The sequence below is a fragment of the Styela clava genome, chromosome 12 (genome assembly GCF_964204865.1).
Source record: "Styela clava chromosome 12, kaStyClav1.hap1.2, whole genome shotgun sequence".
NCBI lineage: Eukaryota > Metazoa > Chordata > Ascidiacea > Stolidobranchia > Styelidae > Styela > Styela clava.
In genome coordinates, this window is record NC_135261.1 from 256,233 (window position 1) to 283,406 (window position 27,174).

Consider the following 27,174-nt stretch of genomic DNA (forward strand, 5'->3'; position numbering starts at 1 on the left):
TTTTTTCTCTGATTCAACGAAATTTTTATCCGATACCGGTAATTTTACGCGGATGTATTGAGAGGTATCTGATGTCAAAGTCAGTTGCACGCGAGTGCAGTTGTTTTGCACGTCGTGAGCTATAATTGCACGCCAGGAATTCTTATTTGCACGCGGGAGTTTCTGATTGCACGCCCGATTTCTCGTTCAAAAAGGCCATGAAATCCAGACTGGCCAGTGCCAACGGAGCTGATAAGAATCGGGAAACACTACCACGATTCGTCTTACCTGTTAATAATTAATGAACTAACGATGATTAACACGATATGCAGCGGAGGGTTGTGAACATTGCCTGATATATCTAAGTTTAACCTTCCTCTATATTTCAGGAAATAGCTACTAGGAATAATTTAAATAATTAGAAATGTGAGCAAGGAGGATGGGTGATACATCTATTCCTGAATTTATCACAAACCTTAGCGATGCCGAACTGAGAGCGGAACTGGGTAAAGTAGGGGTTAACGCTGGCCCCATAACCCCCACAACACGGAGACTATTCAGGAGTCGACTTGCAAAAAAATTAGGAGCTGTGTCAGCGTTTCAAAACAAAGAAAATCAAGAAGAAAAATCAACTGTTGTCACGGCAACTGAAAAACTACTAAATGCTTCAAAAATAAAAGAAAAAGAAATTTTGATAAAAAATGATGAGGTGAAAGTGTATTATGGAATATTTCTACCCAAAACTGACCCGAAAAATGAAAATATTGAGCCAATAGTATTTGAAACAAAGTCATCAACGTTACTAGCAATTAAAGAGCATAAAACAGCAAGATTTAAAGTTTTTGATAATTATGAAAAAGCGAAAGAATATTCTTTAAATGGGATGGAAGAGCAAAGGAGATCATCTTCAGAAATAAAAAGTTCGAACTCTACGGAAGATATCGGGAATAAATTTCCGAGTTTGAAGCAAGAAGATTTGAATGTTTTGATGCGTTATATAGAAAACGGACAATTGGAAGACGTTCGCAAATTAATTTGGAGCAATCCGAAATATCTTATAAGTTCTGCAGATGGGCCTGTCGTTTTAAAAGCGAGTGCTAGATATAACGCCCTCCACATTGCAGCGAAATCCAATAAACCGGAAATTTGTTCGGAAATTTTAGCAGTTCTTGAAAATTCTGAATTTCATGAGTTAATGTTCCCAAATTCCAGCGATGAAAAGTCTGAAAGAATGAACCATATTCTTGATTTATATCTGAATACCCCTGGAAAAATATTATTTGAGACGCCGTTACATTTTGCATGTAAATTAGGATTCAAAGAAGTCGTTGAAATTCTTATATCGCACACACAATGCTCTGCGGATGTTCGCAACAAATTCGGACAACTGCCTTCGGAAACGATCTGTTCAAGAGCTTCCCAAGAAATGAAAAGTAATAAAAAAGATATACAACGGTTGCTAGGAGAACAGTTCTATGTTCCTTTGTTACGTTTCCATGACAACAGCGAGCATGCCATCGTTGGGACTCCGATTACGCTTAAACAAAATATTGACGATTATAATATGCTGTCACCTGCCCAACTAAATCTTGGCAGCATGAATGACTCTCCTTTGAGGCCTAGTCTTGCTGTCAGCGCTCTTGCTGGACCTATGGCAAAAGAGCAAGCTATAAAATTTCAAAAGTTTTGGACGACGCCTTCCAAACGGAAAGATTTTGGGAAAACTGTGAGATATATTCGACGCACAGACAGCGAAAAAGGGGACGAACAAATTGGGCGCCAATTAGCTGAGAAGGAACATGTAAAATGGATGGAATATTGGGATTTCCTGGATGATTTTGCTAACTTTGCCAATGAAGAAGGGCTTTTAAAATTAGAGGAGTATTTACAGAATAAAATGCCTTTAATCAATATGGCAACTATCCCGCCAAAATTAAGTGATAGTTTTAATCGAAATATGTCTGAAATAACGAATAGGTTAGAGAACATCCATCTCAATCGAGACGGGTTAGAAAGCATCTGTGCCAATCGTGATCAACTGAAAATGAGGATTAGCAAATCAAGTCCTTCAGTTGGAAAAACAGGGAGAGAGTTTGAAGAAAATACTGAAAATGCGAAAAAGGATTCTGGTTCTAGTGTATCAACGAATTCAAGCGATTCTTCAAACTATAAAACCCCACCTGAGAATTTATCAAAAGAGGAATTTGTCACACCAGAACAAAGAGATCAGCTTCAAGTACAACAAGGAGATCAAAAAACCGATCATTTAGTGAAAAAATTATTTTCTAATGAAAATATAAACTCTATTGATAATTTTGTCGACGATTTTTCGAAAAATTTATCCATTGCAGAAAAAAATGAACCAAACGTCATCAATAGTCCAGAAGTCAATTGGTTTTCAAAGAATAATTTTATAACCGAATTTCGTCCCCCCTCAAAACAATATCGTAGCGTCGGGGACAATGATAGTGATGTATTTTCCTCTCCCTCGAGTTCGGACATCAGTGAGAGCAGTTATGCTACAGAGAACATTGCCATTGCAACAAAAAACGATGTTTTTCTCGTCGGGAACGCTCCCACAAAGTTAGACCGTGATGTGCTAATAGCAATTGGCGATACTGATCTCGAAACATCGAAATTTCCCGCAATTTTAAGATGGAAACTATCGATTCTCGCGTTTTCAGAACAGGAGCGAACGAAATGGTCAACACCAAGAAAAGAACGCATATTTTCTTTCACCCCCGATCGTCAAAGTCCGACCCCAAACAAGACTTCATCCCCCAATGTTCTAACTCCATCCAGTGGACGCTTAAATTCATTTTTTACGCCCGATAGAAATATGAGACGATATTTGTACAGGTCCTTCACACTGCCAAGCCCTAAAGTTGAATAAAATTGCCAGAGCACTTTTCCATACTCTTGATGTTTTACTTATAATTGATGAATTAGAAATCAAATCAAAGTCTTTGGGATACTGCTTTATTTTTTTCCGTAATTGCAAACTGGTTTTACCTATATGAAAATACTGCAAATAATATAAAAGAAATTATCTTTTTCATTTTCTTGTGGAGTTGAAAGGCAGTAAGCCCATATATTTATGAATATATTCTAAATTGGGTTGCGCAATGAAGAAGTCAATGTATATTAGATAACTATGCAAGTAGATAACTGCACACTAACACATATGTATTTCTGTAACGTGTCGTCCGACCAAAATCAGACGAGCAGTTTGCAGTAAACTGCTTGTCTTAGAAGACTGATTTTGGTATTTTATTCCTGCTACAGCATCCTTGTATTATACGCATACAGATCCACTAGCGCAAAGGCATTGAGGAAGGATTGGGAGCGAGTCTCGCATAACCTCTACTGATACTTATATTAGATGAGTTTGAAATTGAAGATGTGGAGTAATTTGGCTCATAATCAAAGTTTCCAGAATTTAAATGAATGCCCTTGCGGTCGAACCAGTATCTTACTCGAAGTGTAATAAATTGGTTGTAAGGGTTGAAATGGAAAGGTTGTTCCAGACATAGTAACTGTTAATTAATTTACCATAGACTTGCCTGAATTGAAGACATCAAAATACTCCTAACTGGAGCAATTGTCAATTACAAGCTGTCTCCATGGTAACTAAGTCCTAATCATACTCCAAGCACTTGGACTCAACCAAGATGTCAGCTGAAGATAAGATTTAACTACACTGAGATGCAAAAAATTGCATTTGGAACCATTGAGAAGTGTTAACAACACCAGGCCAAAAAAATTTTCCATTCGCTTTCTAAATTCAATTGCGGATGGTTAGACTCTGGGATAGACAGCTGGTGCGGCGTTAGGATGTAGTTTCTGGTTACATTTCAGTTTTTTGGAACAATGCTTATCACATCTTTTTCTCTGAACAAGGCCACATATCTAACGATTTGTGGATAGGATAGCATTCACATATTTATCCTGAGGGGGAGGAAGCTGATAAGACGGCTTAGAATATGATAGGACTTACATATTTATCCCGGGGGAGAGCCGATAAGTCGGCTTAATCATATGGCGAACCACCGCATCCGGTAACCAGTCCAGGTCGGGTATGGGATTAGTTATTTGTTTTGGGAAGCCGCAACCGACCAGTGGTTACGTGAACCGCCCTACCATTCGTTTATTCATATGGCGAACTGCGGCTTCTCGTCCGGTACACCTAAGGTGAGGAACTGACAGATTCCCCGCTCCCATCAGGCGGATCATGGAGTGCTGGCCACTTAGGACTTCCAGCCACATCCAAGGAGGACCGATCTACTTTCAGATATTTAACCTCTTCCCGCTCCAACCAAAATAACAATGAGGAAGTCCATCCATTAGACAGTTCCTCAGAGCTGACCCTGGGCCACAAAGTTCTATCCCCATTTACAATACGAATGATTATTAGACACAAGGAACCCGAAACTAGACAGCTGGCGCTTTGTGTCGAGTTTCAAGACTGTAATGCTGCGTTCAGGTGAGAAGTTGGTCCGAATCCACCTCACAGCATTTTATGCCAAAGTTACAGCTAGAACAATATAACCAGAGTTGGAGGTTCTGTATTCAAGTTGGGACTTACGAGACATATCTTGGCTAGTCTCCCTGGCACTGATTGAAGGCGGTCAACTACAAGCCACCATATCAGCTTTTATATCTATCCCGGCCAGCCGTAGACACACGATAAATCATGATTGAATAGAATGCAGGGATCTTATGCAAGCAGAAAGACTTTGACGACCCAGGACTTGAACCAACAGACTTTTGCTAAAAACTGCTGTTCACTTTACCATCTTCCACAGACTAAACACTCGTTTTCAGTATGACCAGGACCTGGACAAGAGGCTGCGTTCACCAAACGATTGAGAGTCTCATGGACTTTCTCTTGCTCAAGAACCCCTGCAAACTGCAATAGGAACAGGGAAAAGAGTTGCTATACCAATGTCTCAAAATCATGCCCCCAATTTCGCATTATTAATCACAATTAAAATTTTCATCTCATTAAATTTCAATCAAACATTTGACACCATTTAGCAGAAAAATATACTGTACAACTAGAGAGATAGCCAAGCAATTTACGTTCAAAACAAGCAACAATGCTCACGACAATACAGGGTTTCGACACCTTGTATGGCCAAATCTATGAGCTCTGAGACAGCTCATTAGATACAGTTAAGCCTTGTGTTTCATGGCTAAAACTTGTTCTTCAATTGACCCCCCACTGAATTTATTTTTCTGTCAACCATTTCTTTAAAGACCAAGGCCGCATTGAAGTATTTATAATAATCGGGAATTGTAAAATTCGTTTGAAGCATCTGGTAATAAATGCTCAAAGTGACAAATTTAAAAAAAAAACTATTAAAAATGTATTATTCCAAATACCCTGGCATAGAATTGCACTACAATCCCCTAAATCAGGCCAATCTCTCATAACGTGAAGTGCCCGATCTCATTTTTTTTTAAGTCCTTAAAAGTTGAATCTTCCCATAAGAAGCAGCATACTGCCAAATTGTCCATAAATCTTTTGCAAATTTAAAAAGTTTTTCCTTTCATCCACCCCTAGTGTATTTCCCCCAGATGTGGAGCATAAAGACTGATGCAATAAATAGGAGACTCATCACTAGAACTGGTACTGGCCCACTGAAAAAAAAAGTTATAGATTAGGCAACAGAATGGAAAGTTGATAAGGCTACATCATAAGGATCTCTGGATTTGGAATAGATGTTATAATTGTCTGCGAGAAAAAGTTGCTAAAAAGTTGCTAAACTGCATAACCAAACTGCCACTGGAAAAAATGGGGCTGAGTAAAAAAAGTATTTGTTTCGAAGGGGGAAGATGAATGCACAATGTTGCCCTAAAATTCCCCATGATAATAAACTGCATTATCATGAGATCTACTGATTAGAAACGGAATAGATATTTATCTGAGAAGAGAAAGCTGATAAGGAGGATTGCTATAACCAGAAGGGTCTTTTGAGGGACAGAAAGCTAATGGGACAACACATTGGTATATTCAATTGTTTGCTTTGAATGGGTATGGTATCAAGTTTTTTACGAAATTGAATGAGGGCTTCCATGGTCATACTATGACGGTATATTGGCCCAACTCAAGAATTCAGATTCAGAAATATCATTTACAAGTATTTGATTCGTTCTGGGCCCTGCCAATACTGAGAGACTCAAAGCAATTCTGCAAGATTGCCCAGTTTTCAGACGATTGTGTCCAGTAATTCTGGCATCGTACTATACAAATTTACGACAAGAATGTTGCACCCACCACCTCACCCAGGGTGTAATAAATTAGGTGAACCACAAAGTTACGAGTCCCCCTTATAACAGTAGTTGCTTACACACAGCCTTGCTCAGAGTGGAATTGTCAAAATGTATCATCAAAAAGTCGAGCAACAAAAATCATAGACTTACACTTTCAAACCGGGTGAATCTTCGTTGTAAAACCTCCACATGGTGGAGCCAGCAGTACTAGCAGCTGTCCCCCCAGATCCCTTGGAACGAGCATTAGGTGTCGCACGCCGTTGTCTTACAGTGGCTCCTCCACCACTACCCCTGCGAATATAAATAATATTTTTACTATTATGAAAGAGTGATAATAAGATAGATATGAATGAAAAGCGTGTCATCTAGAGCAGTGTTTCCCATCCTATGGGGCACAACCCAAATTTTCTTGGGTTGCTTGAACTCCATTGACTATACTTAACTTCAATACTGAGTTACGTTTGGGCTTTAATTATATGGCGCCGCAGCCTGTTGGTCTGTTTCATATGCATGGATTTAATAGTGGAGAAAGGTGTAACTGACCAGTTACATTACCTACCCTAGCAATCCTCTGGCACAAGGTAACCAAAGGTGCAATGGCAAGCGTGTGCGTACCTAACATCGAGCACAATGTCGACACAAAGTATAATCTAAACAAAGATATCTACAGATGGAATTTACCTTGGTGAGAAACTTTTTCCAGGGGATCTTCCGCCTCCCCCTACATTGGTTGAACTTGATGATGGAAGTGGCTAAAAAATAAATAATAACTTGCAAACAGACACAACAGCGTGATAAATTGAGTAGAATTTTTGTTCCTTCAAATATAGTTTTTTTTAAATCCCTCCTCCTTTTGAAATGTGAACAAAAAAAGAAGAACCTGTCGGATCGGCTAGTTCACTGGTTCTTACATAGCCCACTGGCAATGCTCCCTCTGATTTTTTGTAGTATGTGTGCGCAGAAATTTGTGTGTGCGCACTTTTTTGGAAATGACTAATATTTGTGCAAAAACCAATGAAGAAATTTTGCCGTTCTAACCGGGTAATAACAACAAACTTTCTCAACCTGCCAACTGAGAACATTGTTACATTACATCGAAATACGTACTCTGTGCGCAGTAAATCTATGCGTGTGCGTAGCCTCTGAAAGCTGTGTGCGCGTGCACACGCGGACACTTTAGAGGGAACACTGCCCACTGGTGAACCACAAAAATATTTGTGGTGGGCCACAGGCCAATTCTGAATTTCTAGAGTTATTGGCAATATCCATTGGCAAAACATCCCTCGCTGTTAAAATGCATTGTGACGCAACAAGTGTCATTCTATGGTCGGATGGCACTGAACGGGGGATAGAAATAGTAATCGTATCGTCATTTAAAACTTGAAAATCAGTTTAAATGGCAAACGAAAGTTCATCTGCTGCTATTTGTTTTAAACTTATCTTATAGTTTTTACCATGAAAAATCTATTGGGCCACATATCATCTGTGCAACAAGAAATGGGCCATGAATGACAGTACGGCACACTATATAAATCGGGTGACATTGTCCCATTTCAGAGAAACCCATTTTATAGATGATCAGACAACCCTCCTTTGGGAGACGTCTGGACATTGTTGTCCTTCAATATCGGTAATAATACAGTATAATGAAGTTGCGCAAAATACTACAAAAAAGCGCAATCTAGTAACGTCATCAAATTCCTTGGGAAAAAATAATCCGATTTACCAAAGGAAAAAAAATTTTACCGTAGCATTCGAAAGTTTTCAGCAAAAAACAGCAATTTTGGTCATGTAACGGCCGCGACTAATTTTGATTATTATTGAGATAAGCATGGAGCGATATGAAGCATCTGACCTGGTCCCAGTTGCCCCTCGTTTGTGAGACACATAGAGTGTTTGGTTTATTGAGCCAATTGGAGGGAAATTCTTAGAATTTGGATAGTGTGACGTACTGAATGAAAAAAGGTTGAGAACCATTGGGCTAGCTTATACTCTAACTTGACAATAAGAAATTTCATAACACTCAACCCCTTTGAAAATTCCTGGCTACTCCCCTGTGAACATACAAATGATAGTTCGTAGTTTGCTTGGAACATATACAAAAATCTTATTTTAGTAGCTCATAGAGTTTAGCATTTAGAAACGTACTAATATGCTAATTTTAGATAATTACTTTTCAAGTAATAAAATGCTCGCAAAAAACATGAAAAACAACAAATAACGACACACTACAATGAAATTGGCAATCTATTTCTTCAATTATTGTGCAGTGTTATATTTTGAGACAGACACACAAATATAGAATATAAAAGTGCGCTGGCAAAATCCACACCCAATGTTAGAGTTAGGATATAACTCAGTGACTGTGCTTTACATTCTCAAAAAAGTGAAAATGTTTTCCAAAAAAAACAAAATATTGCTTTCATGTTAGAAAGATAAGATTAGATAGGAATTCTATGCTTTAAAAAAGACCGAATATACAGATACCATAAGTTATAATATCGATACAACTAATACAGTGGTGAGTTTACGGGTATTTCAGTATTCCTCTATTCAGGTTTTTCAGTATTTCTTACAGCGAGCTATTTACCGTACATTTCTGCCTTTATGCATCTGTATATCACGGTATCAGGGGCCCACAAATAGCCATCGCCGTATTTTACTCTTAACAATGAAAAGCAATAACTTACCATTTTCAATCTGGAATGTTACACAAATAGGATACAAGCAACGAGAAATCTCTCCGACGCGTCTTCAGAAAACTATGAAATGACAAGTGAAATCTCCAACCGGCGATGCAGCGTCGTAATCCAGTGATGTGGAACTTTTCTTTGCCACATTTTGCGGGTGACGTCATTTAACTTCCTGGTTCACGCCCTCGTGTTAAAAAATAAGCAAGCGACCTTCTAAAACACGACGATCGTTTTCGCGATTAGGTGTTTTGCTTTTTATGATGCGTAAGGTGATCATTAAAATTATTATCAGCGACATCAAGAGAATTTATTTTGACAAATTCAATTCACACAAATAATCATATAATGAAGTACTTTCGTGTCGCATTTCAAATCTCACTTTCCCGAATATCCTTGTGTTGCAGGTCGTCATTTTTTGTATCACGGTACAGTTCTAAAGATATTTATATTTATTTAATTGGTTTCCCTTACTCGCAGGTTAAATATAAATAATCCGATTTAAATATACAATAAAAGGGGCTCCCGAAGTATGCGAACCAAGATGGCGGACATCGGAATGTAATATGTGTACTAGGTTAGGATTAGGCCATAATTTTAGGTATAAATACTACGGGAGGCTGTTGGCTAGTCTTCGAACTGATAATAGGACTAAAATAAGGAAAATTGGAAAAAAATTATAGCCTAACCCTAACCTGTTACCCATGTTACGTTCCGATGTCCGCAATCTTGGTTCGCATACTTCGGGAGCACCCAATAAAAGTTGTGGAGTGTAAACATGAATATGACTTGACTTGAACAATGAAAGCTCAAATGAGGTTTTAAACACGTAAAATATCGTGGGCCAGCACACAACATAAATAAGGAACCTGAATGTTTAACCTGTATAGAAAAAGGTCGTACGTCGGCTTGAAATTATGACACGAACATCATATCACACATTACACACGAATGCATCATATCACCCCGCGACTGGCGCACCGTGCTTAGTGTCAGGAATATGCTTGGCATCGCACAGATAGGTAACAATGTCGCATCCGCAGGTTTCAATAACTCGCGGGAAAAATATTTACGAAAGGGCACCGTCGTAAAAAAAACTATAGTGAAAGACACCCACCTATAGAATCAGCCGGTTCAGATATAAATTTTTAAATGAATATTAACATCCCTGATGTGTGTGCATACTAATCTTTCACTTTGACAAGCATATTCAAAAATTATTAAGAAGAATTGTAACTAGAATTTTTTTTTATTTCAACCTATACGAGAAACATTTTTTGCACAAAAAAATCAGAGATAATTCAGAAACCATATATCTATGAAAAAGTAAATATTGAGCAAATTTCTTGTTCAATTCGTCAGTTTAATCTAAATTGAATGAAACATTAGGGAATAACTACTGATGATCTGTATTTCACATCTCTCTGACATCTGCACGCCCTTTTCATTGTTAGGGCATGATTTTCAGTATTATCAGGGCGATAAGGCGGCTTTTTCGAACGACGAATTTTGGCCTCTTGTTCCGTTACTAATATATGGAAATAGTTAACTAGTGAAAAAGTTCCAAATGCGTGGAATTTTGCAGTGATGGAGGAAGCCATAACTATTGAGCCATACTAGTAGGAAAGGCTGACCCACGTCTGGGAGATGCGATGACAAAAAATGCATTATTCTTAATCTGAGCACTGCGTGCCCATAGTACTGCGAATTCAACATCTGATACCTTTGTCGATAAACAATTTCGCACTATTTCATTGAGTTTGCTATTTTTTTATCCCATAATAAATCAAAATCATTGATTTCTTAATCTTTTTCTTGTTGATCTATTTTGATAGGTACGCTAAAATTATGTTTTGCAGGAGAAAAAACGTGAAGTTTCAGTTAAAAAGTAGAAAAATCGTGAGAAAACAACGGTTCCCGAGATGCCAATAAAAATCGTAAAACAGTAGAAAAATAATAACTTTACATGAGAGACGATCATATTCAACTGTTGACAAATTAAAGTATTTAAGCTTTCATCGTTTAAAAAAAAAATTCTTTGATTTTGTTCATCTTGGACTAGATTATATGAGTTGGAGTCCCAGTTCAAGATAAACAGAATCAAAGTAAACAGTCGGAAATTAGCATGGCGAGAAAATAAGGGAATAGTGACTAGGACTATATGGTCGGGTTTTGGCATGTTTTCAATCGGGAGTCGCTTTGAATTCCCCAAAGTCAGAATTTCAGACTTTTAATGGTAGAAGTCGACATTTTTCACAGGAACTCTTAAAGCATCAAGTTTACTAAGCGTTCTTAACAGTCCATCAAAGGATTCTTGCATATGAAAAAGTTTTTTTCATAAAAATTTGGTTGTCACAGAGTCCGGAAATGGAGAGAAGTCAAATTCTTTTATAAACGGAGTTCATAAATTTCCACGACTCCACACAGCCCTGATAGTAACAAGTCAGCTATTTGCCGGTCAACTGGTATATTTTGGGATAAATGGACGTCGAAATTTTTAACGCAGAAATAGATGGAAAAGGCGACTGTCAAGCAATTACAGACTTGCCGGAACAAGCAGCAGAATGCCTGATTAAAAAGTATTGCTGCGACGTCCGAAGGCTTCTTATGGAACGCTCAAGTAGGGCGGCAAATTATTGTTGAAAGTAGTAATTATAATTCGGCTCTTGTACACAATATCAAAGCAAACGCTACCTCCGTGTACACTTACTTAGTGATACATACAGGTCATTGTCGACGAAACAATCCCCCTAGGCATTTCGTCATCCGTTGGAATTTACTGACCGTGCAGTGCAATTGGTTACAACAATGCGATAGAATGTCAGGAATTGCCCTCATTTCGTGGCAAATCCAGCAATCACCTTGCACTTGGTATGATTGAACTGGAATTATTCAAGTCATTACTTATTAGGTATCTGTCTGTTTGTGTGTTAGACACTTTCGTATGTTACGCGATATCTCAAGAAAGCGAGGTTGAATCTACTCCAAATTTGTCATGTGCATTCATCAGAACCTATTGATTTTGAATAAATTATGTCGTATAATTAGTGAGTTATTAATTAATTAGTGATGGGACATGAGTTGTCGCTATTAAGTCAAAGCGAAGGAATCGAATCCGCAGATCGATAAGTCGGCGGTCTCCAATCGCTATCTGGTTCTAAGAGTAGTCGCTCCTTATGTCAACTCGAAAGTACAATTATTTCCAGTTTGGTGAATCAACGTCTATCTTGTGGCCTTAATTTATGGCAATACAGTATTCATAAACCCCCCTCCTTCTTATGAATAAAACACAGAAATACAGTGCATACAAGAGATTATTATGACATCACAAACTAACCACAATCAACAAACAATTAAGTGCAAATTAATCTAAAAATCAACATCTATGAGGCAATAATCAACAGCGGCTTGGAACAATGATAATAATTCGAAATAAGAAACGGGTGGCAACTTAGCAAATACATGGTTGAAGTTTGATATTAATAAAACAGGAAAGGAAATCCGATGAGAAGGCCTGAGAGAGAAAAAACCCAAATATGATGACTTAATCATAGCATTGAATTTTGGGAGCTCCCGAAGTATGTGCACCAAGATGGCGCACAACCTGAACATAGTATGTGTACCAAGTTAGGGTTCAGGTTGTGCCCCATCTTGCTGCGCATACTACAAAAGCGCGGAATTTTGTATCTTGGGAAGAGGAAAGCCGATAAAACAGTTTGACCATATGACAAACCCTGGCCTATCCTCTGGTTAACAGGTCAAGTTAGTCAAGTAATAGTCCAGGATGCTAAAAAGTGTTTGAAGTCGAAATTGTTTTCAGGACCGTAACTCGAAGTGTAGTTTGTTTGTTCCGGCCAGGTATGATTCAAAGATAAAACATGCTAGATCAAGAATGATACAATGTTATTCTCTAATTTTCCATTCTCATATAGGGGGCGGGTAGAAGGCATGATACAACATAAATTATTCAAAGCAATAATGTAAAACATGAGATATATCACAATGATAGTTTTTAAAAATTTTACTTTTTCAAAAAATATTTATATCACAAGTTTAAGTAGTACGTATGGAAATTTTAGGAAAGCCGAGAAGTTGAGCAAAACATAAGATAGGATTTTAAAAATGTGGAAACAAATTGATCTTGATTTCAAAAATGTACATTTGAAAAATATCGACTTCACAAGTTTATACCCAAAATAGTACGTATGATAATTTCATGCTTATCTATGTGGTAAGAAGGCAATGTGTTTATGTACTAAAACACAGAATAGTTAATTACAAATGCTCCATCTTATGATGAATTTGAAAAAACAAAGCTCCACGTTTATTTTGTAGGAAAGGAAAGTTGATAAGAGCGCAATATAATCAAACCACAACTGCTCTAGGTTAGATACAGGGTTAGTTAGCCAGTGATATCGGGATAGGATTTATCCCGGGGGAAAGGGAAGCCGATAAGACGGCTTAATCATATGGCGAACTACGGCCTCTCGTCCGGTTACCAGTACATGTCGGGTATGGGATTAGTTAGCCAGTTATTTGTTTTCAGAAGTAGGAGCCTGATTATTCTCTCCCATGTGACTATTATGAAATTTCCTGATATATAAAATACATTTTCTCTACAGTGAGATGGTGTAGCAATTGCAAATGTCTGTAAATATAAGCAGCATTAGGCAGGAGATATCACAGCTGTAAATATTCATATACAATGTAAATTGATCACACTAGCAAGATTTTTTTGGGGGCAATTTAATTTGTGATGTGGCTTCCAAAATAAATTTTCACGGAAGCAGCGATGTCTAGTATTAAACGAAAACAATTAAAAATATTTACATGAGCTGGGGAAGATGATTAGACACTACGTTATGATTCTAACAATGATCAGAGAAGATAAATTTTGATTTACATCAAGCGACAAGTTGTCATGGTTATCGCTATGCCGAACAAAGATTGACTGAAGTTGGAATTTAGAGCTCTATAAAACCACCTTTTCAGAATCGAAATTTTTGAATTAAAATCGGACTTGTCCATGTTAGAGCAACCGTATACGAATCATATTCAAATCGAATACCAGAAAAAGGGAGTGGGAGTAAATATGTTTCAAATAGGATTAAAAAAGGTTAAAAAGCAGGCCAGAGCCTTCAATTTCAGTATTTTTTAATGGTCTGGGTATTACTCATTATTGCGATTTTGGGGGTGGTAACCATGACAACGTGTCACGAATTTTGACAAAAAAAATTAGCACAATACATAAATCATGATTAAACTAAAAACTACAGAAAATATTTAAATATTTAAAATTAGGAATTGACAGGTAAAATTTAAATTTTGTCACGATTGAATGAATTTGTAAATAGCAGAGCTTAAATAAACTCGATATATGAATAGCACAACTACAGATGAATTCACTGACTTACAATAAAATTCAAAACATATCTACTGAATTTTCACAACTGTATGTGCACTGTATCGAATATTATTATAAAATGTTTAATTCTGACCTAATTTGGGTTAAAAGGGTTGAAAACCATTCAACCGTGTAAGAAATTGCAGGGTTAAAATTAAAATAATGTTTAGTAATAATTCAAGCTTGAAATCACAGGGCTTGAATTTGAAGTTATGTTTCGTAATAATTCAAATTTGAAAATCACAGGGCTTGAGTTAAAATAATGTTTCTTAATATTTCATGCATGTTGAAAAATTCAGGGCTTGAATTAAAATAATTTCTTTGATTTTTTCATGTGTTCTTTCTTCCATCCCGGCATTTTCTGGAATTCAACCAATGTCATTCCAAAGATTTCCTGAAATTCTGCTTCTTCAAGATGTTCCTGGGAATGGAAGAGAAGGATTATTAGGGAGGAGAGGAAAGTTGATAAGACGGTTTCATCATAGCTGGGGGGAGCTGACTCGGATGACCGTATGGTCATATCACTCCTCCGAGAAATTTTGCTCGTTGTTGCAACCCTAACCTGGTACACATACTATGTTCAGGTTGCGCACATCTTGGTATGAATACTTCGGGATCACCTTATTTGATATTGTTGCTCCTTTTTTTGGTTGAAGAAAATGAATCTCTCTCTCTCTCTCATATGGCGAACCATGACCTCTCGCACAGTTACCAGTCCATCTCGGGTATTGGATTAGTTAACCAGTTATTTGTTTCAGATGCATGGACTTGATGGATACTCAGATATTTATCCCAATTCGAACCTGCCAATCCATGACCCAAATGCATTTCAGTGTGAGGGGAGACGCGATAAACTATATCAAGCAGGTCACCTATGAGAGAGTCTAACAATAAATCATACTGAGGAGGGTGATCTTGTATGACTGTATGAAACTGGAGGGTGCGCATGAAATGATATCAGGGGCGCAGAGACAGAGTTTGGCATGTTTTCACTGGAGTCCTTTTTGCAAACTCCCAGGAGTCTCCAGGAAAGAAACTCAAAAAGCATTAGGCCCCGAGTTGAAGTCGATTTTCTCTGAGTTTGAAGATATGGTGGAAATTTTCAAAACCCGGAGTCGAAGCCAAAATTTTACGAAACACGTCATATTAAAACATCAATCGTTACAATAATATTTTACCTCTTTCCTAGCAGGGTCAACATCGGTTGACAGTTCGTCTCCTTTCTTGACCAACTCACTGTACGGGAACTTCTGCAGTGGAGCTCGGTTCTCAACGACCTTCTTTGCAACCTCTGCTTTGACAACTTCGAACCCAGCGTCACTTCCGAGCTCGGCTTTCAGTTCTTCATAGGTTTTGCCGTTCTGCAATTTCAGAATTAAATAGTGTTAGATGGGACACACCAGCTTTTCTTATCTTCTGGGAAAGTATACTTCATGTTTAGTATTGCTAATATTTTTGGTTTATTTTTGTTTTACTGTAATATATATATTTAAGCACACAATATAAACTATCCAAAATGAAAAAAGCAAGAGTGTGAGTTGCGTCCAACACTTGCAGATGAAACATCTAAAATTGAACAATATCACCACCAGTTATTTCCAAATGGTAGCTCCTTACATATCTAGAGCTTTGGGAGGAAGGCCCCGAACCTGCGTCACGAGTCGAGTCATGGGCCTCCAAAGTCGAGTCAAACACACTGGGCTAACTCTCACTCGAGGGTCGGACCCCCTTTGGAATGTGAAACAAGCATTTCTTGAAATGGTTTTTAGATCCTAATAACTCTCGAAAACCCATGTTTTCCGGCCGATTCCACTAGCTTATACCTCTAACTTTGCAATAACAAATTTCCGCCCAATTCCTCTAACTGTACCGGCAATACTTACGCTCCACATTTCAATATCCCATGCTGTGAACCATCCTGTGAACGTCGGTGGTTCAAACCCCTGTTTGATTGTGATGATCGGGGTGTCCTTGTCCCTTCCGCAGGGGTCATGGGTCAAGTATTCGATTGCAGTGGCCATTGATGACTCCTTCTCAAGCTTGTTGGCGTTCTTTCCAATCCAGAGATAAATCTGGAACACAAGAAATTTTAAATTGAGAAAGGAAAAAAATTAAACACGTGCGAAGCAAAGAACCAAAGCAAAAATCATGATGAGGCACAAGTTAGGTTTTTTTTTTCGAACAGTAAAAATCTCAAGCGCACACAAATTTAGAGAAAAAAGTAGGCACGGCACTCCAGAAGTATGTGCACCAAAATGGAGGTAACTAATTTTGTTCGCCTACTTCACATCAAGTTGTTTAAAAGGACTGAAACCTATGAGCAGGGGGAACTCGTAATCGAACTAAAAAAATCTGAATAAAATTATGGCCTAACCCTAACCTGGTACATATACTACAGGAGAACCCCTCCCACTCACCTCAGAAAAGGTATCGAGCAGCATGACGTCATCCTCATCCAGATCCTCCTGAGTGAAGTCGAACATCTCGGTACATTTGAACGTTCCAGTCTGGTTCGAACACTCAAACAATCTTGGGTCGTGGTCTGGATTCTCAACCTGAAATCAAATTGCTAGTTTAGCTCAGCTGTTCTTAAAATTTCTTGATCAGTGGCTCTAATCAAAGGCTCCCAACACTTGTTCCACGCTGGTCAACAATAGTAAAGGATTTACATATTTATCCCAGGGTGAAGGAGACATGATAAGACAGCTTATCATATCCCAAAATAATATTTCTGATATATTCTAATCGGGTTAGGTTCGCATTGCACATTGAATGAGTTTGAATTTGGTAACTCACAAAAAAGTTATTTCTATAATTCTTCCAGCACTCCTGAAGTATATGTCTACCAATTCGGTAATTTTTCATAAGGATATCTCTCATTTTTTATTGTTATTCTATTAGTCTATACAAGAATATATAGAAAGTCCGTTACCTGCAGGGCTTTAACACTTGCATACTCTCCTCTTCCACCTACTGCATCCCAGAAAGTATTGTCCTCATGACCTTCTGGCACAGTTTCAAGTTCCCTGAAAACAATAATGCTCGGCTTAAATTGAGCAGTAATTTGTATTTGAATGGCTTGGTGGTTGCCATAGTAGACATGACTATGCAAAAGCTTTTGAAAGCTAGCCTTGACCATAGCCTTTGTGTATACTTCGTCACAAACACCAATAGGCCCATATCTAAATGAATCAGTGGTTATCAACCTGTGGTACGTGGGGGCTTTTCAAGTGGTACGCGAGAAGCTTTGAATTATTGCAACAACCGACTTCTGAGGGGGCTGAAATATGGCAGAAACGCTTTCTCTTTATCTTACATTACTGAATGTATTCGCTGAATAGTTTATTGCGTTACCAGTCCTTCTCTTTATAGAGCGCTCTTGCCCGCTACTGTCCACCTAAAAAGAAACGAGACATGCATATTTTCGCCCGTTTTATGTCCACAATGCATTTGCATTGAGATTATCAGCAACGAAGGGAGCGTTCGAACTTCGGAGGGGGTGGTCGACGCGTGTCGGGATACCCTGATATCTTAGGATGTTACCATTATTACCTGATGTATGTGTTGGTTGATCGGCATAATCTTGACTTTTGAGGTCAAATAATTTGAAGACTAGGTTAAGCAGTTCCGGATAGCGGCTAGCGCCGACGTGGCTAGCGTATTTGTCCGAGTTTTGCGATAATTCAGTGTTGGCCATGATTAGAGCCTTTCAGCTCTTACGGTAGACAACGCAAATTTTCTCGTGATTTTGCACGTTGTTACTGCATATAATTAATACGTTGAAACTTTGCACGAAACTCTTAAAAAATGGATGAAGTGCCACATAAATACTACCATACAGCGTTTCTTGAGCCATTGTTTCCCGCCACAAAAGCGGTTTTGTCGGGGGTACGCGGCCATGGTAAAAAACACAAAAGTGGAACGCGGTCAGTAAAAGGTTGAAAACCACTGAAATAGATGGATGTTGTGATTATTAAAAATAAACCAAGTACAGTCAAATCAGACCTTGGAAGTGGGTTCTTAGGCAACTATGCAAGCAATGCACAATATCTCTCCATATGTTCTTATTCGAGTTGCAATCAAGAAAAACACTTTAAAAAAAAACTGATGTATAGATATACTCATTCTGCTTGAGTAAGACTGAGGAGAAACCCTCCAATACCCACCACTCCACAGAGTGCAGCAGTGAGTGTGTCTCTCTCACAAGTCAGTATTTGTTTGTACAGACCCTTTTTCAGGGTGAAATCGTGTGAAAAACAATCAAAACATCTGACATATACTCATATATATACCCACTCGACTTGAGTTTGATCAAGAATCCCCATATTACTCACCTCTTACCGAGTGCACCAGCAAGTAATCTTGCCATCTCTCTCTCATCCCCACTGGCACCTTTTCCCGACCACATGAACATGTTTTGAGGAGCCACCAACACAAACACATCGTTGGAGTTGAGAGATCCAGCCCTGTGGAGAGAAATAATAAGTTAGTGATTCAAGTGATATTTTATTAAGTGATTTTCCAAAAAATTGTTCCCTGACTTAGAAATGAAGGAGACTCATATCTGAGCAAAGTTACATGCACCCAGTCAGAAATAAAGGAGAATCAATTCTGAGCAAAGAATTGAAATTGAAAAACGCCAAAATGCCTATTAAGGAAGCCTATCAATATTGGAATCACAACTTACTTGGCAGCGACTTCAATAGCTTTTGTGTCGAATTTCGTTTTCCCATGAACTTGGAATAATCTGACATCCGCTGCTTTACTTTGCCCTCCTGCACGAGAAGTTCCACCCTGTGATAAAATAGTAAAATAGTGAAGGAAGATTAAAATCTGTGGTCAATGTACATGATGGCACCTAACAATTTCCAAAATATTTTAGGGGAAAAAATTCAACTTTCTATTAGAGCAGGGGTGCGCAACATTTTTTGTCAGTGGGCCAGATAACCAACTTCGGCGCTCCAGAAGTAAGTGTATCAATATGGAGGTGACTAATTTTGTTTGCCTACTTTACATCAAGTTGTGTAAAGGAACTGAAACCTATAAAAACTAAAATTAAGAAAATCGGAATAAAATTATGGCCAATTGTTAAACTTGGTACACATACTACGAGAGTATGCCAACTTTGGACATTTAGCTGAGCCACACAAAAAAATTATTTTGTCCATGTGCACAACGGATAAAAAAATTAGCGACAACCAGAGCGCGGCGAGAAAGCCAAGACGAGAGAACGCGGCTATCACTTTTAACCATGATAAGACGGCTTAATCATATGGCGAACCACGGTTACCAGTCCATGTCGAGTATGGGATTAGTTAGCCAGTTATTTGTTTTCGGGAAGCATGAACTTCATGGTGGAGGAAGCCGTAACCGATGTTACGTGAACCACCATACGGCGACAAGGAGTCTAGCAATCCCATCACGCATAATCATCCCCGCATGGGATTCGAACCTGCGAACCAACGTAGGGTAATCAGAGATGCGGTGGTGAGCAAATTCCTAATGCTTAGCACAATGTGACACACGGCAGAGGATTAAAATGAAACCCTACCTCATATATGATAACTTTTCCTTTGAACATTGCCAAGAAATGTCTCGGTTCCTTTCCCATGGTGACTCGGACCTGTGTTGGTTCATCATCGTAGATCCTGTCCAATGCTGCTGCCTGGAAAGCACAGGCTGTGATCTCATCTTGGGTGGCATGGCGACCCTGAGAAAGATAACAACAAAGATGCTTCACTCTGGCTCTCCATTGAAATTTAAAACTGATAGAACTAGCTAACGGCAAAGTTGAGGGTATTCCCTTAGTATGTGTACCAGGTTAGGGTTAGACCATAATTTTATTCCGATTTTTCTTATTTTAGTTTTTATTACGAGTTCAGGGACTGTCTGTGTTAGCCAAGTGAATATACCCTCAGTCCATGGGTTTCAGTCCCTTTACACAACTTGATGTAAGGTTGGCACATTAGTACACATACTTCTGGAGTGCCAAGTCGGGTCCTATTGAAGACATTCAAAAAAGTGGCATACAATTAAGAAAGAAGCTGTGTCGGGCCATTCACTCAGAGTGCCAGTAGGCCCAACACCTACACCCACAGTCCTGGGATAACGCTCCATTGATTCCACGCTATGTGGCGTCAAATATTGTATAATGCATGGCTAATTATAAGTGAATAAAGCGCCTGATAGAAGAATGTTTGTCATTTATCTTACCAGAGGACCATACAGGGCCCTCCTCCTTAGTCCGTTGCAATCTATGTGGCCCGTACTTCCTTAGACCAATCCTTGTTAGCAAATTAATGGATTTAATCATGTAAAAGCCAGCTGGTTATCGGTAAATATAAAGAATTCATGTTTATCCCAGGGGAGCGGAAAGCGAAATGGCTTAATCATATAGCAAACCCCGGCCTCTCGTCTGGCCATCAGTCCATGAAATTAGTTATCCAGGTATTTGTTTCAAATGCATGGATTTGATTTTGTTGTATTCAGTTGAAAGGTAATAAAATGTGAACCGAATTCATTTTCTATCACAAAATCTTAAATCCTATGACAGCATAATGGATCCTTACCAGCCAATAATAGATGATTCTTCTTTCTCTATTGTTATGCATGTAGGTATACAGTATGATGTAACAATCGCCACCATAGAATTGTCCGTAGGTTGATTTATCTACAGGAGCCAGTTCACTCTTCTCAATTCTCCAAACCTAGAAGATTTTAAATATATTTAAATATGTTTCAAATAAAGGGGGCTTGCATGAAAGCTATCTATACAAGGAATATGGGCCCTAGTGTGCCCCAAGTCCAACGTCATCAAGAAATTTATGGACGCTCCCGTAGTATGTGAACCAAGATGGCGGACACCGGAACGTAGTATGTGTACCAGGTTAAAGTTGGGACATAATTTTATTCCAACTTTCTTTATTTTAGTTTTATTACGAGCTCAAGGACTAGCCAAGTGACTCCCGTAGTATTTGTACCTGAAATTATGGCCTAACCCTAACTATGTTCCGATGTCTGCCATCTTGGTTCACACACTACATATGTACCAATTTCTGCTCGTACGACCTCACTTGCCCCTTTAGACACATTAGGCCTATGGCCTATAATTTCACTGGGCCCATAAAGTGGACACGAAGTCCCGAACGAAGCAGTGCAGGAATGCAATCTGTCACAATAAACTACCGGTACAAAAATCTTCATGACTAACAAGTAAGCAGAACCGCACCATGGTGCGCAATTTTTGATGACGTCATCGCACACAACAGAACAAATCCCAAATGAAATTTTTGAAATAAATACAATCTTTCACCACTGAAAATTTCAAAGCAATTGGTTCAATAGTTAATGAGAAAAGCGATTTTTTTATGATGATAAAAAGAAAAATACCAACAAAAACAACAACAACATAATAACAACACGATCCATATGTACATTTTGTGTCCAAAAAGCTACCCCTTAAAACCTTTATTGCCCACACAATTTCATCAGATCAAAGCTCACCCACCTATCCTATTTAATGATCCCCCTTCACCACGAATTAAACCAGTCTATTGATGTAGTATACTAAGCCTATAGTCTTTCACAACGAACATCACCAGGCCTCTGCTTATCGATGAGACAACCCCCCGAAACCTTTATTGCCCACCGCAATTTCATCACATCAAAGCTTGCCCATCTATCCCATTTATGGATGCCCGATCTCAACCAATGTTTCCACTACATACCATTTCAAAAATTATTCGAACAAACATCACCAGGCCTCTGCTTATCTAGCAGACGATAAGACAACAATAAATTTATTAATCCCACTGAATTTTATCAGTCCTCCCTGTATACAAATTCCAATCTTATTTTACCAGCCCCTGCCGATTAGATCACAAAGTTGTCATTTATACTTGTTTGAATACCGGGACCCAGCACAACCCGACAGAGCACTCACACTGCAGCATCGTGACATTATATGGTTGACCATACAAACGAGTCGCAGCTCTAGTCCAAGGCTACTGAACAATTTTCACCAAAGATACAAAATTTTAAAAATTACTGTCGTCCGTTATAGTCAAAGAAATATATTTTGACACCCTTGAGATTATTCGTTAATCAAGATAGGGCTATTCGCATTCTTTATTATGACGTTGCAATTTTTTTCAAATATAGTCAGGTGAAAATATGAGGAAATGATGAAATACCCTAAAACTGTAAAAGTCATTTATTAAAAGGAAATCTTCACATATCCAAAGCGGGGCCAATGATCTAAAATAAAGAATTAGTTGCGTCCGAATCAAACACTCATAAGGTCCGGTTCCGGATTGTCAGTTGAGTAGCCCTACTCTAGTCCCTACTGGTGAGATCGATCCTAGGAAAATTCACTGTAGGAAATCTCGGCACAGAAAATTTTGCCGCATAAGAAAATTCGTCGCAAGGAAAAGTACCTTTTTATTTAAAAAGGATTCGTTATTCAATAGCGTACAATAACCCTAACCCTGTAAACCTAACTGTTTTTATTATAAATACTTGTTTGACAGCATAATGTTCTTGCAGCGATTTTTTATGCGGCGAATTTTCCTATGCACCGAGATTTCCTGCAGCAGGATGTCCTGCGGCAAAATTTCTTTGTGCGAGATTTCCTGCGGCTAAATTCACTGTGGCAAATTTTAATGCTGTGAATTTTCCTATGCGGCAAAACTTCTTGCGGCAAATTTTCCAGACACGGGTGCGATCACCGACATAAAACATTCAAACTCACCTCAATTTCACCAGATCCATCATCCGGCATTCTCTCATTCGCAGCTACTTTAGGTTGGTTGTGCATTGTGCTCGCATCAAACTTTTTGTTCTCAATGTGGGCTGGAAATAGAATATTTTCAGTTTACTTCGAAGACACCAAGCTAACTACGTAAACAAATTAAATAAAGCTCTGTTCTTACAAGAGCAACCTATGTTGGCATAAAAGATCTCAGGCTGGAGTACTCATGCCCAACAATTCACTCAGGGTGTGATAATTGGGACAGGCAATCAGGGTGTGATAATTGGGACAGGCAAAGCCATAAAGAAAAAGTGCCGGTGCCGATTATTGATTTAATAAAGTAGATCTTTAAATATCAAAACCTGCTCATCTAGAGTAGCGATCAGCAGTTTGCATCTCATTGTTTTTTGAGCTCTGGCTCCCGTAAATCAAAGTGGTTAAAACAGTTTTTAGACGCAGTGAGGATTCAATGAAAGGTGTGGGACAAAGTGCAAGTCGCGAGCTGTGAAAATGAGTCGCATTACAGTGATTCGAGACTGTCAAAACTTTTTTTTTCATTTTATAAGTTGATTCCATTTAGTAATAGACTGAATTATTGAATCACTCATATTTCATATGGCTTCTTCCTAGTAAAAACTAGTAGGTTTGGAGTTGATGGGAAGAATGCCAAATTTCTCTTTCAATGCTGAAAGCCGACCCGCGATCTAGAGCAAAAATTTAAAATATGCTGCACATCTCACCCAGAATGTGACAAATTGGACGAACTAAAAAGATCAGATTCTTTCAAACTTAATAACTCAGTAGGTATCAATGGATACGTAGCAAGAGCCTTATTCAGAGGAAAGTGCAGGAAAAGCCCCCCAGCCCAAAATACTCACCGATACTCCCTCTAGTGTGCAGTTTCCCTTTCCCAATGACGTCAGTTTTATCTCTCCAATCTTTAAACAACTGTTTGAACATCGCAGATTCCGCTCCGTCGTTGACAGTTTCTATCTGAGTGCTGGCATGGTATCCCTTTGCTTTGATGTAACCCTGGAAAAGATTGGCAGAATAAATATAACCCTAGTTAATAGTAATTTATTCTGTCTAGTTATACTTCATTGATCACTTAGGGTTGAGCTTGGATATAGCCCTAGTAAATATTGGCAGAAAAATATAACCATGATTTATTCTATCGAATGATGTCCAATAGCTTTCTCAGCCTTTTGCCTTGAGCGGCTCCAGGGAAAGATATAGATTGGCAGAAATATATACCCTTACCTAATAGTAATTTATTCTGTCTAGTTACACTCCAATGCTCAATCCGGCTTTAGTATTTTAATGTATACCGGTAAGTTTATTTCAACTCCATTATCAGCATAAAAGACAATAAAATAATTGATCCAAACAAAATAAATAAAACCAATTACAGAATCAGGAAAGCGAACAAAGGTTCGAAGCGTACAGATTTTAATTGGATTGATAATACAGATTTAATACAGATTGGAAAGTGTTGTTAATAGAAGTAATAAAATAGTGATACAATGCTGTCTAGTTACACTACACTGCTTTGTTTAATAACGGCCCCTAACTTACCATAGCTCTGGTCATTGATCCTGATTTCTCTTCTCTCGTTGCTTTTTTGCCTTTCCAGACGTAAACCTTGCTCCCGCCATGGTCAAGAATATAACAGTCCTACAGAATTAAAACTTAAATGTCAGCGAAAGATGGCTGAACTAACTATATTTAGGATTTGTGGGCCACATAGCCAGTGGACAGAGCATTGGACGTTTTGACATCAAATGCTCAGAAGTCGAAGTTTGGCAAATGAAAGTGGACACTGCTATGATGGAATGGGATGGAATATATTCTCTCATTTTGAATTGTGTTGAAAGTAAGCACGATTCTGAATCGCGTTCACTCTTGTGTGCTTATTATTATAATTTTTGGGTGGGTAGACGCGTACTTGTACGTTTTTTAACTTTGTGTTAAGTTATGGTCGTCTTCCAGATATCTCTGCATTTTGTTTGTCTGTTTATTTTGTGTTGTTCATCTCAGAGAACCGAAATAAAATGATTGAGTGATGCTCAAGTGATAGATAACCATTGATATAACTAGAGTGTTCTTAGCATCCAGCACAATGTATGAGTATCAATGCAAGTGTATCAACAATACGCACAGCTGAAGTGCAATTCCAGCAAAATTTAAGTTCAATGATAGAAAAAATTTGACTGAATGTCATAAAAGGGCATGTCATAATAATCTGCCACAGTATTTAAATCTGCGAAGCCATGAAGGGTAATCAGTTGTGCGTTGGCAAGCGTAATCCCAACGCTTAACACGATGCACCACACCGTCGAGTCTATTCCGATTTTTACGTTTCGACTTTATTAACAAAAACCTCACCTCATGTTGCAGTAGGGATTGGCTCAAAGGTTTGGTTGCCACTTCCTGAACCATTAGCTGGCCTGACTGATCGGATACACTGAAAAAGAAAAGAATAAAGTTTGATACGGCAAAATATGCATACAAAATGAATAAAGACATTCTGCCAGCTTTGCATAAAAGTACTGCCTGATTAATTTCATTTATATATATTTTATGGCATGTTTATATATTATAGAATAATTTTTCATCATTTATGCTCAAAACAAGGCTTGAATACATTATTTAGAATGTGAATATGCCTGGTACAAAATATTCTGTATATTTCTTTTCCCATATGGACATCTAAGCCATATTTGTTTATCAAATTCTCCTAAATATATTTGTGAGAAAATAATTCGAATTTCTCTCACATTGTGGTTCTATTGTTTGTCATTATTTGTCTATCTACACCCTCCATGACATAATAATGGTGCCAATTATTCTCATTCATCTTTTCATTCATAAGTAACAATGGGCAGAATATTTTAACTCTTTGATAATAATAACTTGAAGATGAATAGCTCAGAAACATCCAAAATGGACGACATTTTTAAGAAGAATTTTCCCAAAGCAATGTCATGTACAGCACACTCAATCAGAAGTAAAACAGACTCTGATTAAAGTTACAATCTATTAGCTACCAATGAAATTTCACGAAAATTGAGACCCAATTTTAATAGATTTACAATATTTATATAAAATGTTGCTAATGCAGAGCCAGAGTTCAAAGAGAAAAAACCATAGTAATTGGTCAACCAATTTTCAGAATCACAAATTGATTATGAATGTATAATCCACATAAACACACACTGAACCCTCACACGCTGAGGGCAAGGGGTTAATCACCTCCCAAGCGTCGCTACCGACCTGGCGTATGTAATTTACACAATAATACGGTAATGATTAACCTATACCAGGGTATAAAAGCATTCAGTGCCGGCAATGTTAAATATAGAAACGACTGCTGAGAGGGGATCATGTTTGCTTATGAAATGACAAATTGGCTTTCTAGGTTATGTGCTTACGGTTGTCTAATATGAATAAAATTTAACATTACCAAAATTTATAAAGGGTGTTCATAAAGTCCTTTTACAACTTCAATTTTGTTATGAAGTCAGTTCTCGATATATCTTAACCAAGTTTATTGTTTTTTAATCAGTAGTTGTTCAAGTATGCCATTTTAAAAATTTGCCCTTTGCCATTTTAAAAATTTTACTAAAGACTTTATGGACACCCTATATTTAACATAATAAACTCTTGATTTGGGGAATATTTAGAAATATTGTCGTTCAAAAACTTGTCAATTTTCAAGCAAAATAATTGACATTGAATAGGTTAATTTAATAAAACATTTTATAGTTGAGAATATCTGTAATAAATTAAAAATTTGAAATATTTTAGGATAAATTTAGGACAAAAACAATTTAGGATAGTGTCATTTTGAATTATTTCACTTGAGCAGTTCGAATCTGAAGACCAGACAAACTTTATTTAAATCTAATATTGTTAAAAACAATATTGAAAACACGGCCATAGTAAAATGACAAATTGGCTTCATGTGCTTGTATGATCAGGGATGTCCAAAGTAACTATACTCTAACTAAGTGGTTGTCAAACCTTTTACAGTGTTTCTCAAAAAATTGTCTACGCCTCCCTTGTTGGGAGCGCTT

At 37.9% G+C, this 27,174-nt stretch overlaps 3 protein-coding genes across 3 annotated transcripts in view; 1 reads left to right on the forward strand and 2 right to left on the reverse strand.

Moving 5' to 3' along the window:
* Positions 1-346: 346 nt before the first annotated feature.
* Positions 347-3,037, forward strand: LOC120330042 (ankyrin repeat and LEM domain-containing protein 2-like). The gene has a single exon (XM_039396856.2). It carries the CDS (start codon positions 419-421, stop codon positions 2,870-2,872), a length of 2,454 nt encoding a protein of 817 aa, XP_039252790.2. The 5' UTR covers positions 347-418; the 3' UTR covers positions 2,873-3,037.
* Positions 3,038-4,966: 1,929 nt separating this feature from the next.
* On the reverse strand, positions 4,967-9,102 carry LOC120329540 (protein transport protein Sec61 subunit beta-like). Its single transcript, XM_039396188.2, has 4 exons — positions 8,946-9,102; positions 6,937-7,007; positions 6,406-6,546; positions 4,967-5,622 (listed from the first exon to the last, which is right to left on the reverse strand). The coding sequence occupies exons 1-4, from the start codon at positions 8,946-8,948 to the stop codon at positions 5,532-5,534; spliced, it is 306 nt and encodes a 101-aa protein (XP_039252122.1). The 5' UTR covers positions 8,949-9,102; the 3' UTR covers positions 4,967-5,531.
* Positions 9,103-12,241: 3,139 nt separating this feature from the next.
* The window catches only part of LOC120329592 (villin-1-like), a 29,283-nt gene continuing 14,350 nt past the window's right edge, over positions 12,242-27,174 (reverse strand). The window contains exons 9-21 of the mRNA XM_078118438.1: positions 25,484-25,562; positions 24,674-24,772; positions 23,977-24,130; positions 23,099-23,199; positions 20,919-21,056; positions 19,901-20,059; positions 19,037-19,143; positions 18,684-18,815; positions 17,282-17,375; positions 16,767-16,904; positions 16,233-16,421; positions 15,528-15,710; positions 12,242-14,770 (exon numbers count right to left, since the gene is read on the reverse strand). Of these exons, the coding sequence (XP_077974564.1) occupies positions 14,657-14,770; positions 15,528-15,710; positions 16,233-16,421; positions 16,767-16,904; positions 17,282-17,375; positions 18,684-18,815; positions 19,037-19,143; positions 19,901-20,059; positions 20,919-21,056; positions 23,099-23,199; positions 23,977-24,130; positions 24,674-24,772; positions 25,484-25,562 (1,687 nt within the window). The 3' untranslated portion in view covers positions 12,242-14,656. The remainder of the gene's footprint in view (positions 14,771-15,527; positions 15,711-16,232; positions 16,422-16,766; positions 16,905-17,281; positions 17,376-18,683; positions 18,816-19,036; positions 19,144-19,900; positions 20,060-20,918; positions 21,057-23,098; positions 23,200-23,976; positions 24,131-24,673; positions 24,773-25,483; positions 25,563-27,174) is intronic.